General features: G+C 36.1%; 1 protein-coding gene and 1 non-coding gene across 2 annotated transcripts in view; both read left to right on the forward strand.

The window, feature by feature from the left end:
- Nucleotides 1–18,614, forward strand: part of LOC134790224 (solute carrier organic anion transporter family member 4A1-like) — a 96,979-nt gene continuing 78,365 nt past the window's right edge. The window contains exons 1-2 of the mRNA XM_063761058.1: nucleotides 1–594; nucleotides 5,156–5,265. Of these exons, the coding sequence (XP_063617128.1) occupies nucleotides 5,164–5,265 (102 nt within the window). The 5' untranslated portion in view covers nucleotides 1–594; nucleotides 5,156–5,163. The remainder of the gene's footprint in view (nucleotides 595–5,155; nucleotides 5,266–18,614) is intronic.
- On the forward strand, nucleotides 9,482–9,553 carry Trnad-guc (transfer RNA aspartic acid (anticodon GUC)). The gene has a single exon. It is a non-coding gene; the product is annotated as a tRNA-Asp (tRNA).

The following is an 18,614-nucleotide window of genomic DNA, read 5'->3' on the forward strand; positions in this document are numbered from 1 at the left end:
TTTTTATCTCAAAATTCGGACTCCAGAATTCGCCAATCCCTATAAACTATTTCTTGATCTAAAGCTTATGGTATGTTCTTCCGGCCAAACAGGTATTGCAGAACCACATTCATATACACTCAACAACGCCTTTCTTACGAAGGTTAAAGGTTGAATATCACTTAGTTCTTGAACTTAGTTAACTTGGTGAAGGTAGCGATTGACCAAGTTATTCAAGCGCTCGGTAAAGCCTTTATTTGAGGGTTATAAGGCTGTTTTTTGCGTGGTTTTTTTTATTATGGTGTTGTAGGTCCTTGACCGCGGTAAACTATAGGTGTGCGCGCAGTGTACCGCGCGACAGGTGCGCGGGAGCACGCACTTTCCGTTTTGTTACGTTTCGTTTTACGTCAGTAGTTTCGTTGTGTCAGTTTTGTTACGGGAAAGTGTGTTTGTTCGGTTACAAGTGATCCTGTGACAAGATTATGTGTGTCTAGTTGAAATCAGATTATAATTAAAAATCTTGAGATTAGTGTGTGTGCGTCAAACTTGTTTGATGTGTGTTGTTTCTTGTTGGATTTAAGTGACATGGGATTTTGATTGGATTACTTAATTGCAGTAAGTTGATTCGATTTTAATTGGTTATTGCGGTTTTAGTTAGACCTAATGATAAAAAGTAACTTATTACTTACACTTCATTCGCACATTTAACGAACGGGTTCAATGTTGAACCAAAAATATGTGTGTATTAACGTCTAGATTATCTTGTTGGATTTGCATGTCATTCCTATTCAGGTTTAAAATAGGCACCTACATTACTTAATATACCTATGAAGTTTGTTTAATATCTGTCTATGATGTTATCTTGAAACGGAACAGAACTATGTGTAGTATAATTTGATACAATCTGGTCTTGTAATTTGCAGTCTTGGTAAATTATATAAACTTGTTGTGTCCGCTAATGATTAATGAATCTAATGGACAGATTGACTTACATTACGTACCTAACACCTGCATTACTTGTTCAATTACCTATGTCCTATATGATTATACTTAGGTAATGAATACAAGTAGATACTTAGAAGAAGTACATTTTTTAAGTAATGAATAAGTAAACAAACTTAACTCTGTCCTGTCTTTACTGTCACGTATAATGTATAATTGAATAAAATAATTTTGTCTGTGTGTCATTTTTTAACAATATTTTTTATTCGTGTGTGATTCTGAAAATTTAGAAGTTAGGTACCTCAAAACTCATAGTAGTAGGATTAGAGATATATACATTTATTTTAATTTTATTTTGCCTTATTTACTTAATACTAGTCTGATCTAATACTGGTCTAATGCTAGTCGGTGTCTGCCCTATCGTAAACATTACCTAGGTTATAGGGTTGCCATATGAAAAAAAAATATCCTGACAAAAGTTTGGATGTCACCTTAAAAATCCTGACATTTCCTGGATGGTCATATCTCCAAACCCCAGTTTGTTGAGGTTTCTAAAAACCCTGACACACTCGCGAAGGCCCCGCAGGCCGCAATCCTGACAAAGGACCAAAAATCCTGACATATCAGAGAAAATCCTGGCGTATGGCAATTAATCCTACCGTGGTAGGTATACTCACTTTACTTGTAATACTAATAATAATCACTACGTACTTAATTATCATAAAAATATGATTCACCAAGGACTTGAAATAACAGTTTTCTTAGTTAAATGTTGGATAAAGGAATCTAGCTTTAGAATAATTGAATCTTTCCTCATCTTTGTTTAGTAATATAATTAGTTAATTGAAGGTTAAGACATTTGATAGCTCACCAAGTTGCATTCACTTTTTACCTAGATACTTTTTTATTTTGCCACTTTGTCGTCGTGGTTGATGTATTTAAGTGAAAAATAATGCAGCTTACTTGAACGAGGGTTAGACCAAGAAAAGTCTGCAGCGATTTTGATAGCCCACGCAGTGCAAGTGTTATTTCAAACGTCAAACTTCTATGAAATATGACGTATAAATAACACTTGCACTGCGTGGGCTATCACATCGTTGCAGACATCTCTTGGTCTAACTCTAACGATTACGGTAACGCTTACGATCAGTAAAACTATAAGATCTCCTTGTTGACTATAGAACCCTAAAAAAGGCAGGGTTTCTCAAACATGTAACCCCACGTACCCGTTTTCTCCCACAACGCATTTCGCACAGCCTAGCATAACTAATGCATTAGTTGCACCGTAACCATAGCTACACCTGCGTTATGTGGGTGATTCAACTTTTTCCTGTCACTCGTTGCTATGGTTACGTTATTCTTGATCACTCTTAAAACCATGTCTTTAAAATAACCAAACATACCCGGACCTGTGTTCGAAATTGACAAACATTGCACATCCTGACAAAAATCCTGGCATGTCAAGGGAAATCCTGACGCATGGCAACCCTAATCATACTATTTGTACCAATATAATAAAGCGAAATGATAACAAAATGAAATCAAATTAGATATCATGTTGTAACTTCGAATCGTCTTTTGACTCTAAGGTTAGGTACTTTGCACCGACTTGAAAAGAACGAAACAATGTAAGTAAGGAAGTGTCATTTTAAACGTCACATTTTCATAGTGACATTACTTATGACATTAACCTATTTAGTCATAGTCACTGAAAATGCTATGCAGAGTTCCTTTGTAGTCTAATCTATTATAATCGGAGGACTTGTCGTGATTAAAAAGTGCAACAACTTATGCTTCAATATTTCTTTTCACATGGCTACTATTAGTAATACCTACATATAAGTAATAGTCTATTGCTGTACTACTTAAGCATGACTATGTGTGTCTAGTTAAACATCTCCGGCATACATTTGAAATCTTATCAGAGTAAATACACACAGTTTCACTATCAAGATCGTTGCGTGCGCGCAATTATGTCAGTTACGCTGCTAATTGTTCCACATTCGTAATTAATATCATTCTTAACTATTTGATACAATGCAGTTTGTAAGTACACGTAATAAACTTGACGGACGTAATTAATAGACATAATGAACGTGTTGCGGTAATAAGAAATAAGTAAATTAGCTGTGAGCTATTTAAACAGAGAGCGTAGATAAGATATATAGTACTGCCATATGTCAGGATATGCTCTCACAAGTCAGGATTATTGATCCATTGTCAGGATAGCGGGGGACTTGGGGAGTGTCAGGGTTTTTTAGAAATAACTATAAGCTAGTTAAAAGTTCGGAGTTAAAGGGCTAGCGGCCCACCGGTACGGCTACCACCAGTTTTGACATTGACATAACGCTCACGTTTACGTAACTTACTTTCTATGCATCTCGCTCGTACTCGCATATGCGAGCAATAGTGCAAGCGAGATGTACAGAAAGTAAATTAAGTAGACGTGAGCGTTATGTCAATGTTAAAACTGATGGTAGAGGCTCAGGTCATTGTAGGAGAAACGCCCATCCAGGAAATGTCAGGATTTTTAGGGTGTTGTCCGAACTTTTATCAGGATACCTAGTACATAATACATATTTAACTTTTTCATATGACAATTCTAAACCAAAATTATCGTTTCTCCACATTATTTAAGTTTCTTTTGTTAAAAACTAATTCTTACGTTACTCGGACTAACTAGTTGAATATCATCAACATCGATGTGTACCAAAGTGTACAAAGGGCTATTTCGTATTGATTGGACATGCGCGGGAGCGGATCGATCACCGTTCCGGTCGCCGCGCGCCCATAATGACAGGTTCGGCTCCCTGCTACTGTTGCAATCAGAAACGAGTTCTTTGTAAGAAGCGATCATTTGTCGATTCACACGTTTCCCTGCAGGAGTATTTCGAAGTGATAAAGTAACCGCTTTTTAACACAGTGCAATTCTGACAAAGGACCAAAAATCCTGACATGTTACACCAAAAACCCTGACTTATGGCAACCCTAATCCTGGTGCTAAGATGCTAATCCTTAGCACAGAATAAATAATAGTACTAGGTACAGAAGACTCACTCTCTAACAAAACGCGTCTGTTACGATCAGGACAGATATGACCGCTATAGGTGGCGACAGCGCCACGCGCGGCTTATGGCTAGCTACCAAAATTGGTGTGGAACGGATACTTTTAGCTACCTGTAGCAAAGCGACGAAATCGCGGAGTGAGCCACGCCTGTCCTTAGTATCAAATAGGTCAATCAAAATGAATACATAATCACGTATGTGCCCGTAAACGTCATTATTTCATTTAATTAAAAAAACATGATTACTATACTGCTAAAGTAAATAAGAGAAACTCGTCATTAACCAGGCTGTGCACATATTATGAATTATACACACAAGCACAGACAATCGCCTGGGAACCGGAACGGGCATAGGGTCAACACACGCCAGGTATCTATAACAACCACGTTCTATACTCCTATTATACATGTGGAGCTTGCTTAGTAGGTAGCACGAGCCAGTAGGGCTACCGCCAATACCGAAAATCGTCAATTGCGGGCATTTTTCTCTGTCACTCTAATTATGCCTTCATTGGAGTAAAAGAGTAAGATCCCCGCAATTTGCGAATTTCGGTTTTCGCGGTAGCCCCTCAGCTGAATAAGGGCTGCATAGCAGATGTCTTGAACTCTTTAAGCTGTCACAAACTGCTGTATATTTGCTGCAGCATCTTTGCTACAGCAGTTATACTAACCAAAAGGGGCCTAAAATGATTGAGAGAAAGGCGGTAAATTAGCTGGTTTAACGCTTAAGGCCTTAAGGGCGAATGAACGCTGTTCTGATGCTGACATTAACACTTATGGTCAAAGATCTCTCTGTTATACAGCTTATACTCAGCTAAAGGTGGTAAATTGATTTCCAAATTGACTTTGAGGAGTTTGAGGAGTACAATACGCGCGCAAATGGCGATGACTTAAGTATCGAAAGATGGACGGTACTTATCTTTGTAACTACGCACTACTATCACTCCTAAATACATAATGATGATGACTTGATGAGTCACTACCATATAAATATGTCACTGCCTTCCTACGAGTACCTATTTTGTATACTCGTAAATGGTCAGTGCATGACACATTATGTTCTATTATGTAGTTATGATGCGAAACATAATACAATTAGAATACTTACTTACTACTGTGGCGCAACGACCCAAAGTGGATCTTGGCCTAATAATCCTTTTGTTTTGCAGGCCCGAAGATGTCCGCCGCGGGGGTGGTAAACAAGGCCTTTGACGCAGGCGACGATGGCTTTCAAACCATCGACCTGCGACCGCGCCGAGAGGACGCACAGGCTACAATGGTAAGCAGATGATGTAACCCTCCGCAGAAAAGAACTATTTAAAAAAAGTAGGTTTAGGTTAGGTTAGAACTGCAATCCCAAACAGAAAGGAACTGGTTTTACAGAACCCGCTTAATTAAAACCTACTTTTTTAAATAAGAAAGTATCTTCCAATTTAAAAACACTTCCCTTAAAAAGAACCTTATTTTCAAAATACGAATACCTGGCCACTCTCGATTTCCTTTTAAAAGCCATAAATATGGCGCGAATTTAATTTCGTTCCAAATTCAAATTAAAGTCACGTTTGGCACGTTCGAGGCAGCTATTATCATCGCTACGCGCGTTCAAGCGTTAGACCAAAACTAATATTATGTGACCTCTCTCCACGCGTACTTACTATGAATCTCGATACGCTACTTATAATAGTTGCTAGAGGCAAATGCGCGCTTTCATTATGTAAGCCATGTGAATACAGCAGTAGTACATGCCGAATACAGATTAAAAACGAGAGTAGCTTGATATCAATCAGTTACTTTCCAATCCTCCTATCTCTTTCCATGATATCAATACAAAAAAGTACCTTATCTACTAAAGAATAAAGTTGATATTCGAGTGATAGAAAATATAGATATGGCGTTTGGATAAGGATATTATTATATTATTGCGTGTAGTTTCGTAAGGAGAAAGCATTGTGATGTCATTTAGTAAACAATGAAATTGTGTTTGAACAAAATGCATTTAGTTACGGGTGGATTTTGAAAATGAGTCTTTTGTTACCTTGTTTTTAATGCATTGCACGAGTAAGGGGTCATCCATTAATTACGTCACACGTTTAGGGGGAGGGAGGGGTCAAGAAAATGTGACATGTTGTGACATGGGGGAGGGGGGAGTCACAAACATTGTGACGTCACTTTAACTTCATCAGTAATCGAAAATAAATTTATATTTTTTTATTCGCTGTACAGTTAATTAATGAGTTTTTGGTAGGGCCTGCATTCCGGAATTCCGGAATTTCGAAATTCCGGAATCTCGGACAAATTTTCCGATATTTCAATTCCGGAATTGATACCACTCAATATCGAAAATTCCGGAATTGGATTTAAGTACTTTTTGTAGGTTTTAATACCTTTATTATTAAAAATTGTTAAGAAACTACACTGTACGGGTTGTCGTTATTAAGTGCTTCTTAGTCATTCAGTGAGCTATAGTATAGGTATATTTTACTTTTCCGTTTGCTAAAGCAGTGGGACAAAATGGGCTGATAATAAAAACATAAAAAAAACAATAAAGCAGAGCGATTTACTTGCTTAGAATAGTCAGAATAGTCTGAATCCTACATAAGCGAATTTGTAGAATTGAAATTTAATAATATTTGGACCTTTTATCTTGAATTGAATTCAGAAAAAAAGAGGTTTTCTCTATTAACGATTTCGAATCCTGTAGAAGCACATCATATATGATATTCTGAATCATAATTAGGAACTAGGAAGGAAAAAGCCAAACTTAGACCTTCAACTTCTTAAACAACACCACTACCTACTAGGTTAGGAAGAGTAGGAAGCTATTATATTTAACAATTTTATAAAATTATGCATCGAACGGTTTGCTAGCAACTATAGTTTCCTCAAATAAATACCCCGTATCATTGAAGTGAATAAAAGTAACCATTTTAATAAGGTGGTAAAAAAACGTACCTACTTAAAATTAAATGCTGATAAACAATACTAATTTTAATAAACGTAAAGTATGAGAATTTCACATTTTTTGTTGTTTTTTACTAAAAAATAGAATAAAAATATGATAAACCCTAATTCCGGAACCAGTTCCGGAATTCCGGAATTGGAATCCAATATCGAAAATCAGTTCCGGAATTGGAAACCATCCGATATTGCAAGCCCTAGTTTTTGGAAGTAATTTTCGTTCCTAATTGGTTTTGTGTTATAAAATTACTAATATTTATTTTACCAAAAATATCTTTTCATTAAAAAGAATAATGCCGAGTTACTATTACCGATTTCGTTGAAAACAGAATTGCCTAAAATGTGACGTCACACCAGGTGGGGAGGGATTTGCAAAATGTGACCAAGTGTGACAAGGAGGGGGGGAGGGGTCAAAAAACCTAGAAATTCGTGTGACGTTCCCTAAGCTATGTAGGTACCTAAAAGTCAATTTAAGTAGGTACCTATACTATAAAAAATGAGATAAAAAATACAATAATTATCGGAGAGAAAATAGATACAGCTCGCCTAATCTAACTTTTGCACCAATTTGAACAGAACAAAGCGAAAAATGTCATTGTAAACGTCATATTTTCGTAGAAATTTGACATTAATGATGATCGAAATTAAACTTTTGTGAGACATATATTAAACTGTTTAGACTACAACGGTTTCACTCACTTGAATTTTTAGTCGCTATTGGCGACATGTCCTCCGACGGGCCCAAAACATGTCGCCAATAGCGACTTAAAATTCAAGTGAGTGAAACCGTTGTAGACTAAACAGATTAATGATGATATTATTACGACACTTTATTGTCATTGAAATGCGATGCAGAGTTAGCTTGGCCCGACTCAGTGTGAGTGAATAATAAAACTCCTCGTACAAAATAGTTATTTGTTTTACAAGGGGGCAAAGTTGTTGTTTAACCGCTCGTGCTAATATTGATACCCGAGCAAGCGAAAGATCCCAAAGTTGAACCACGAGCGTAGCGAGTGGTTCGAAAATGGAATCTTGAGCGTTGCGAGGGTTTCAAAGCACGAGGGTTAAACAAAATTTGCCTCCGAGTGAAACACAACATTTTTCACCACACCAACCCGAAGCAAATATTTAATGTAAAATATCAAACAAAATCAAACCAAATCAAATTCAAATAAATGTTTTTAAATATTTATCATCCAAAATCATCATTTAAAAGTCAATTCTACCAGCAAACATAAGAAAACAACTCAAAATTTGCATTTGATTACTTTGCCTCACATGTGAATAAAATGCAACTTTGCTATCAGTTTTTGAAGTGCAAAGTAAGCCTTTCCGAGCTGGTGTGGTGAAAAATTTTTTTTAATATTTCTACGGGAAAACTTTGGGATTTTTAGGAAGGTTACTCGAATTTAGTACCTACCTATTACAAATTTTTAGTTTACCAGTGACCTAGTGCGAAAGTGGCATATTAATCGTTATGTTTCCATAGGAATTTTAGCGGCTTTACGTAGCTGGCGCTCTAAGACGGTACAGCTTGGTCTAACTCTATTCTTCTTATTTTCATTTTGTCGATATAAGAAGTAAATAAATCATTCATCACAGGGCACTTTTGCACCGGAAGCGTCTAGGAGCGGCAGCAATGTTTAGTTAGTAACTTGTGTGTGTTTAGTTTGTAAGTATGACTAACTGTCGTATGTATGTTTTGATATAAATTACATGTTTATACGTTTAGTATGTTTATAAAGTAAAAAAAAACATTATTTTTGTTTTCCACATGATCCAGTCATAGATTTTGAAAATAATAAATCATTATAACACCTATTGTTATTATTGATAACACTAACACATAACCAGACATCATACATTTTATAGCATTTTTAGGGTTCCGTACCCAAAGGGTCTTTTACTAAGACTCCGCTGTCCGTCCGTCCGTCTGTCACCAGGCTGTATCTCACGAACCGTGACAGTTGAAATTTTCACAGATGATGTATTTCTGTTGCCGCTGTAACAACAAATACTAAAAACAGAATAAAATAAAGATTTAAGTGGGGCTCCCATACAACAAAGGTGATTTTTGACCGAAGTTAAGCAACGTCGGGCGGGGTCAGTACTTGAATGGGTGACCGTTTTTTTTTGCCGTTTTTTGCATTATGTTACGGAACCCTTCGTGCGCGAGTCCGACTCGTACTTGCCCGGTTTTTGGTACCTACAGCGGAGTGGTGTTAACGGAATTGGTATGGATAATTCCAACTGAAATGGTAAATTAAGGTTAATATTAACGTAATTAACGCTAGTCGCTAATTAATCATTAGGGTTGAAATTGTTTATATCAATTCCGTTAACACCACTCCGCTGCACCGAAAATGCTGCAAAAAATACGAAAAAATTTAAAATTTACGATGTCTGTTGATAACAGTATTGGTACTTGGTACATTATCTTATTTAGTTATTTTATTACGTCTTGCCACTATCAAGAAGTCGCGCGAATTTTCATTCCCATTGGTACTTGAAAGGTAATTTCAGCGACTGAATCAACATCTTCGGTAGTATAGTGGTAAGTATCCCCGCCTGTCACGCGGGAGACCGGGGTTCGATTCCCCGCCGGAGAGATTCATTTTGCCGTTTTGTTTTACATAGAAACCCAGTCAAAAAATGTTTTACAACTAAGCTAACCTTCTTCCGCGACTTCGTCCGCGTAGAAGCCGATAAAAAACTTTATCAATGTTCTAATGTTTGTATGTTTCTCGCGATGAAAAATTACTTATGTATTTCACTCGGTAACAAAGTTTGTTTAATCCTCGTCCCTTATAATGCATGGAACGCTCAAGATTTCAATTTTTACATAACTCGCTACGCTCGTGGTTCATATTTGCACGAAGTATTAAACGACAACTTTACCTCGTTAAAAAATAAATTAATAAATAATAACCCCATTTTCCCGCATAAGATGAAAAAAAAATACCATTTCAGATAACAGAGTCTTCCGCCTATGGTCAAACGTGCGATTCGTCAAAGTAACCCCCACCCCGTCATTTGTTTTCTAGATATTTAAGATTGTAAATTTTTCTTCCACGGTACAGGCATTGCCTAGTGTCGCGGACATAATTTTTATGTAAAAAACTTTTTTTGGCTTTTGGGAGGGCTAAAATAGTGCGTAGTGCTATGGTTTAGGAGTTTAAGGAGTAACAGCGTGATTCGTGATGTTTAGTTACCTAATAAAATTAAGTTATAGGCTAAAATTGTAAAGTTCTCTATATATCGATATTATCGTTACAGGGGACATATGACGTATAACCTATAGCTCATAGGTTATCGACGTGATAACGACATGATAGAGCAAAAGTCAGAGATTGATACTCTATCCCGTCCTTATCACACGATAACAGTGTCCCACATACTTCCTACTTGATGACATGGTTGCATTTTTATCACCTGTTACTATGCCTGTCACTTTCGCACTTACACACTTGTTAGAACGTGACAGGCATGGTGACAGGTGATAAAAATGCGACCGTGCTCAGCCCGGGTTTTAAAAGAGCCACTTGAATCGCATCCAATGTGACCGTATTCTGTCAATTTTCAAAAACTCTTATTGACCAGGAAACTGAACTACATATATGACAGGCCAATTTCCGTACAACTCACATTGGTCAACCGTGAAAGCCGACGTTGCACAAGCGGCCTTACTGAGCTTCCTATTGCACATCCGAACGCATCGTCGCCTTCACTGCACTGTTGCACTAGTTGGATACTACCTAAGATACTAGTGCCACTGTAAAATGTAGACCTCGCGAACCCCCATGCCTCCGCCATTTTGAAAAAAAACCGAAAACGGAATCAACAAAAATCCATATAATTATTGAACTTCCTCGCCAAATGAAATGCGACCTCGCATCCAATGTGAAGATATATAAATAAGAATTGTAAGATATACAGGATGAAACAATAATAGTACGGATCCGTTTAAGGGCAGATTCGGTATCGTGTTTTCATTAGAAAAAAGGTACCTACTTAGAAGAAAAATATTTTTGATGTAATTTTTTTTCTATGAGGCAGGTCGTCCAAGTTGACCAACCCTCTCCATCATACAACGCCCATAAAAAATTTGCGTCGAAACATTATCCTACGATACAAAATAGGTATCAGATCCTGATGAATTCAGAACCTTCCTACTTTTTAAGTCTGTTAAAAAGTAAGTACACCAATATTAAAACAAAACTCAAGTCTCCTTATATTATATCCTAGATTCCCTAGAAAACCAGCAAGCAACCAAATAATCCTTATATCAACCCTCAGTTGATATACTTTACGGGTTCACCGCTCGGGTTCACTTCAGTATCCCTCGAGGGTTCGGTGCGGTCGCTCGCTCCGGACGCTCAGCGAGCTGAAACTTTTACGCGAACGGTTTGTGTTCGAAATTTGAAATTTGTGCATGATATTGGAGATTTGAAAATGGTAATCGTATTTTTGTAGAATTTATTGTGTTTTATTTTTTTAAATTACCATGTTTTTTTTTCCAAAACAGAAACGCGCTGAAAATAACGAATTTTGTAAATGCTACTAATAATAAAACTAAATTACTTTAATATGAATAATTTAAAATTATTCGTGTGATGTTTCAGTGTAAGTATATTTTTATTATTAAAAAAAGACCCTAAATTGGTATATGTTCCCTTACCATACGGTCAACATTCTGAAACTTATAGGTACTAAATGTGCTTCTTGGGTACGATCGGAGATTCTAAAACTGACAATTTATTTATCATGATCATGATAAGTTTAAGTATTGGAGATATAAAAAATTTGAGTAATAAATTACTTTGCTATTTTGTGCATCTCTATTATCAAAAATTACTATGTTAGTTTTGGGCGCTGATTTTTTTAAAGTTTTACTTTGTTTTATTTATATTTTTACTATATTAGTTTTTCTGAAAGAAGGTAATTATTAGATTTATTGCAAGAGCTCACTTAGAGTTTGCTTAATATTTAGCAGGATTTCATCAATTCCTATTAATATTTTAACAATAAAGAGTTTTGTTTTATAACTTTTTCATATTATCATTCTAATAAGAAATTTAAATATGTTGACAAATTTTATTATCAATCTAGAAATCTAATTCTACACATCTCATAATTAATGCCAGTTAGTTTTTCGCCCTTTATTTACTTACATAAATTTAGCGTCATTATGTTTTAATGTAGGTAAATAGTTTCCGTAGCCTTCAAGTTCCATCAGATTACAAAAACAATCAAACTTTGCTCGTTTCGTGAGGCCATTCGGGTCATTACCATTAGGTTCTGAAACCAATAGGAGAAAATATTACGTGAGTATATATATTTTTTTGCGACGAGAATTTGTTCGATTGATGAAATGATTGTTATTTTAAATTTCAATATATGAGCGTAAAGATATATTAATAGATTTTTGGTAAATTCCATAATCTAATAGAGTTACAATAGGATGAATAAAAAAGAAATCCCACAAAACGTTCTTGAAGTTGTAATAGTCATACACATTGTAGTTAAGTTGTGCTTAGTTATAAAATTAAATTGTATTTTTTTTGTTTTGTTACAATTAAGAAGTTTAAAAACTGTACCCCATTCGAACCACACCCTGTATAATACGTAATTTTTTATGACCTCTTTTGTAACATTAATTTTTAAAGGGCATTTAAACATTTGTTTCTATTAAGTACCTAGTTACGTGTACAAAAAAGTAATGTCACTGGCAAAATATCAATGCGATTGCCATCTGCCATCGATATGTCCTTGAGAATTTGTCACGCGACAAATCCATTTGAATCATGAACCCCCAATGTTGTTATGTTATGCCGTTGCAAGGGTTCGCATACTTTACCTACTACCTACCTATTACAAGCTTTTATTTAGTTTCACCTGACCGTTGTCTGTCTGTCTGTCGGTCTGTAATCAAATCTTGCAAGTTAAATTTGATCCACTTCCCGGTTTCCGATTCGACATCGAGCTGATCTGATGATGGAGACCGGAGGTGGCAATAGGAACTCTGTGATGAAACAACGCAACCTAATTGTGTTAGGGGTTTTTAGAATTGTCTCGATGAGTATTAGTTGTCTGTCGTAAGAAAAGGTACAGTCAGCGATAAAAGCTTGTACCAAAAATGAAATTTTTGCCAAAAACTTATTTAAATAATAATATAATCTGTACTCCTAGTGTAAATTTCATTTGATAGGGTGACGTGACATACGCATTATCGTTAAGTGTCATTTTGTATGGGATTTGAGTTTCCACAACGTCCCGCTTGGCGCCCTGTTCGACGGTGCTCCCATCTATACAACGAAGTGGAACAAATCAGATAACTACCTACTACCTACTCATAATATTCTCTTTAGCTTTACCATTCACCTTAAATATAACCAAATTATATCAAAATATTAAGAGTGGAACATTTTATTCTAGCAAAAATTAGCTCTACCTACGTTGCAACGCAATTTTCTGAGTCGTAAAAAGGTTTTAGGCGGCTCATATTATTTAAAAAAAATTAGAAATCCTAAGACAGCATTATAAGGTTGAGGCGAAAAAATAACCCCCATTTTACGTTTTATTTTTATTATACGTGAAATCATTTCCAAGATTTTATTTTAGGTACCATTTTTAGGGTTCCGTACCCAAAGGGTAAAACGGGACCCTATTACTAAGACTTCGCTGTCCGTCCGTCCGTCCGTCCGTCCGTCCGTCAGTCACCAGGCTGTATCTCACGAACCGTAATAGCTAGACAGTTGAAATTTTCACAGATGATGTATTTCTGTTGCCGCTATAACAACAAATACTAAAAACAGAATAAAATAAAGATTTAAATGGGGCTCCCATACAACAAACGTGATTTTTGACCAAAGTTAAGCAACGTCGGGAGTGGTCAGTACTTGGATGGGTGACCGTTTTTTTTTTGCTTTTTTTTTTTTGTTTTTTTTTTTTTTATATGGTACGGAACCCTTCGTGCGCGAGTCCGACTCGCACTTGCCCGATTTTTTCGGTAAGACCTCGTCTCACAGCACACGTACGAGTATCTATATATACAGATGATTTAATTTAATTAGATAAACAGTTACTCAATGAGTATTCTTTATGGTTGATTGCGGAACCCTAAAAACCACCCCATCACTGATTTACATTTCAAGCAATTTTTAGCGATTCGGATTATGAGTTTAGTTCTAATTCTTACCTTCATGTTTTCTGAAGGATATGAGCAGTTATTTCTTCCTGGAAGGAATTGGATATGTAGTAATAATCTAATAAATCTAATAATGCGTGTAGGTACATGTATGTATTTTATCTACATCCTTTGCCTTGCCAAATTCTTAACACAAGAATTAATGGAAAAAAAAACACAATCAATACAATAAAAAATCTCCAAAGGAGGATTCCATGTAATTGTTTTTTTTTTTTTTTTTTTTATTTATTTAAGAATTGTCTACCATTTGTCCCGTACAAACGCGAATTTTCTGAAGATTTGCAGGTTATAAGAGTTTCCTTTTCTATGACAAATGGTCATAAATATGCACAGAAAAATAATCGCCTGCTTTAAAAGTCCAAAAAAAAGTCGCAACACAGGAAATAAAATGCGGGACAGCCCATGGAATGCTCCAAAGGGGTTTCAGGGTTTAGCTCACTAATTTAAAATGTTTTTGGTGGTGTTCATGTTTTCCAGTTTTTCTCGGTTACATTGGATACGGTATAGGTACTTATTTGAAATTTTCTACCACTCACCTTTCAAATATGTATTTAATACAGTTTACACAGCCTTGTACTCATGGTTTGACTTCAGTGTACCACCGCACGACCTCTGAGGTCATTACCATCTGGCAAAGCACCTAGTAGGAGGCCAGTCTATTTATGACCCTCCACTCATGTTTAAGAACTAATAATAGCTAAATTCGCTCACTGTTTTTAGAGTTCCGTACCTCAAAAGGAAAAAAACGGAACCCTTATACGACCTTATAAATAGTTCGTTTTTTTAGCATTAGAAAAAAGGTAAACAATCTTGACGTGTCTTTTTTATTGAAAAACACTTTTGAAAAATAAGTCACGGCAAATATGTAACAATTATGAATTATATACGATTATTTACATTCTTTTGCTTTCATAAGTAATAGTTACTAATTTTAAAAAACGTTTTTCAATTAAAAGACACGTCAAGATTGCGTAGTTTTTTTCTTGCTAAAAACGAACTATAGGGATAGGAGGATATTGTGCCAGCCAGAAATCATTTGTATTTGTATTATTCGTTTATTAAAAAGAAACAAGTTATTATAGGCACATTAGGAACCCAATTCAATACCATATAATTACCTATGAAGGCGATGAAGATGAAGGGTACACGAAAAGAACATATATCTCAGTCACTTTCGCAACATTTTGAGTAATCGCGTTGTTAAAGTTTGAAACAATGTCAAAATGTATGTTAATTCCGTGACCAGCGGGCTCAGCACGGTTCAATTTTTATCGACTATCACTATGCGCGTCCCTTTTGCACTTACATACTTGTTAGAACGTGACAGGCATGGTGACAAGGGATAAAAACGCGACCGTGCTAAGCCGCCAGGTCTTTTTAAAGTAGTTAAACGAAAGTTGTGTTAAATATGTATGTTATACAGTGGTAGTAAATAATATAAGTAATAGTTGATTAAGAGCTCTACATTTTAAGTTGAAAATGTCATTTTTCGTGTACCCTTCATATATTTAACATGATATTCAATCTAAAATTACCATCGGTCAATACACCTAAACCCAATAATATCTAGGTCCACTCAACTATTCTAGGCTGAACATAAATATACACAATAATGGACAATCAATACGCCACCCTAATTACAGTAGCAACATAAAAGCTATTTTAACAAAGCTTAGCCAGTTAGGCCAGTATAAAGCCCCCGCCAGACTATGCGCGTGAATCGCGGGCGAAGCCGCGAACGCAAGTGTGGAGTCGATTTTCGCAGACAGCGAATATTCACCTTAGGTTTACATACAGTTGGAATTTAACTAATCTATAGGTCAAATTATATCGGAACCCCTATTGTAAATTTTATTCGATAGCGTGACGTGAGTAGGCGTTTGCGTTAAGTCTCATTCTGTATGGGATTTTGAACAGCGCGCCAAGGGGGACGAATGTATGGGATTTTGATTTGGAAACTCGAAATCCTATACAAATGACACTTAACGCAAACGCGTACGTCACGTCAGTTTTGGGTTGCGGGTGGTGCATTTATGAATATAAATTAAAATATATGTAGGTACTAAAATTATTCATTTTCAGTACAGTCATCAGCAATAGTATCTTACACAACTAGGGCCGCAAAAATATGTGACACGTTCTTATTTGGAGCGCAATAAGAGCGCGTCATATATTTTTGCGGCCCTAGTTGTGTCAGATACTATAAATTCTGTGGCCCTAGTGAATAAGGGTACATGTCTCAGGCAGCGCAGTTGTAAAAGGGCGTAAGTTCCACGTAACACTTATGCCCTTTTACACACAAACTGCGCGTGACTTGTACCCTTTTACACTAGGGCCGCAGTATTGCTGATGACTGTACAACAGATCTTGTTTTATTTTCAAGTTAATGTTCGGTTTTAAGAGATTATTCTTATTCGAGTGATAGAGAGGCCAATAGTCGAACGATCGTAGTGATAAGCGAGCTAGGCTCACTTATTTGAGGTCACACCTCACCGCCAAAATTGCAAACCTCATCCGGCTTTAGCGAGAGGCTTTCGCGAAAGTGAGAGTATTGCACAACGTTCCGGTGTGTGACGCAATGACTTTACCGTGACATTAACTTTTAGGGACCGAATAACGGCAGTATATATATTTGGACGGATATTAAAATGACATCTTGACATCAAATACCGTAAAACACCCTATTTTAAGTAAAAAATATGAACAGTCAAATGTAAAAATATGGGTGTACCGTGTAGACAACTTACTCACAAATATGTCCCATCGTTCTTAATGCGCTGACATAAGAATTATATCGGACATATTTTTAGGTATGATTTGTGCACCCATATTTTTACACTGTTTGACTGTACCTACAGCGAAATGTCAATAGGAATAGGGTGAAGACGGCAAGAAAGTGACAAATTATAAAATTAGGATAAAAGATATAAGTACTACAATCAGTTACGGGTTTTCAAGTAGTGTGACCTATGCGCCGTTATGCGCACAGAATAATTAGTAAATAGTATTATTATATTAAAAGATAGGATATTATATTTAGAATGTATTTTCTGTAATTTCTATTAATTTAAATTAATATCTTGCACTCAGGAGCTCGCAAAAATAAATATATGGTCAGGTAGGTATATTTGTAGTTATACGCTTCGTTGTGTGGAATATTAGACTCCGGTCTGACTATATGATAATTATAAACTTGTTTATAAGTGTAATTTACAAAATATAAAAATAATTCACATTGTCATGACAGCGTTTTAACGACGAACATACCGAAATCGGCAAAAAAGCTCGCTGCCGAAGTTGCTCTTTGTTGTAATAAATCGCATTTACATCAGCAAATAAACAGAGTCGCAATACAACAAGACAGTCGTGAGGGCCCCATTATGGAACTAGGTTGAACGGCAAGAGCACACGTGGCTTCTGAATAAAAACATAGTTGGAGGGGGAGTTTGTTTGCGAAAAATACACGTCTGAGTTTCTACCGCGAAACTCTAAAATCGGAATTTCGTTATCTGCCTCTCTATCGCAAACATATGGAAGAGCAATAGAGAGGCAGGACACGAAATTTCGATTTTGTTTTTTGCGGTAGGCCCTCTGTCTGTCTCTCAAACTCGTGGGCACGATTTTATCTCATTCTATGAATTTTCATGGCTCCTTTGCAAAAGGTACCTATCTACTCTTTGCTAATAGAAACTTATCCCTTTATTAAACTTTTAAGAGGATGAATTTTTCAATCACTCTTCTAAATAATCAAAAACAATAGCTAAATAATAGCAACAGCAAAATAGGTTACATATTTCTACAATTACAATACTAATATAGATGGTCAAGCAAATCTTTCTAGGGTTCCGTGCATAAGTCCGACTCACGCTTGACTGCACATTTCTAATAGGTTTTCCTGTCATCTATAGGTAAAGAACTATTTTGTGTATTTTTTTCAAAATGTTAGACCCAGTAGTTTCGGAGGTAAAGGGGGGGGGGGGGGGGGGGTAATTTTTTTGCTATTTTCTTAAATAACTTCGAACCTATGTATTTTAAGATTATAAAAAAAACATGTCCATATGTGTACCAACTAGAATTAAACTCTACCAAAACTAAGATCATGACCAACTCCTTTGAACGGCCCATCAAAGTGAGCAACACATGTCTAGAATACGTGAATAAATATATATATTTAGGCCAACAAGTATCCTTTGATAAATGCAGACGCCAAGAAGAGCTAAACCGACGTATAAACATAACGTGGAACAAATACTGGAGCAACAAAGATATATTAAAATCAAACTTACCAATGAAACTCAAGAAAAAAGTCCTAGATACCTGTTTGCTTCCATGTCTTACCTACGGCTGCCAAACATGGATTTTTGACAATGACACAAAAAATAAAATACAAGTATGCCAAAGGGCAATGGAACGGAGTACACTCAACCTAAAACTAAAAGATAGGATAAGAAATGCAGAAATAA

The sequence above is a fragment of the Cydia splendana genome, chromosome 4 (assembly GCF_910591565.1).
Source record: "Cydia splendana chromosome 4, ilCydSple1.2, whole genome shotgun sequence".
In the NCBI taxonomy this organism is placed as follows: Eukaryota; Metazoa; Arthropoda; class Insecta; order Lepidoptera; family Tortricidae; genus Cydia; species Cydia splendana.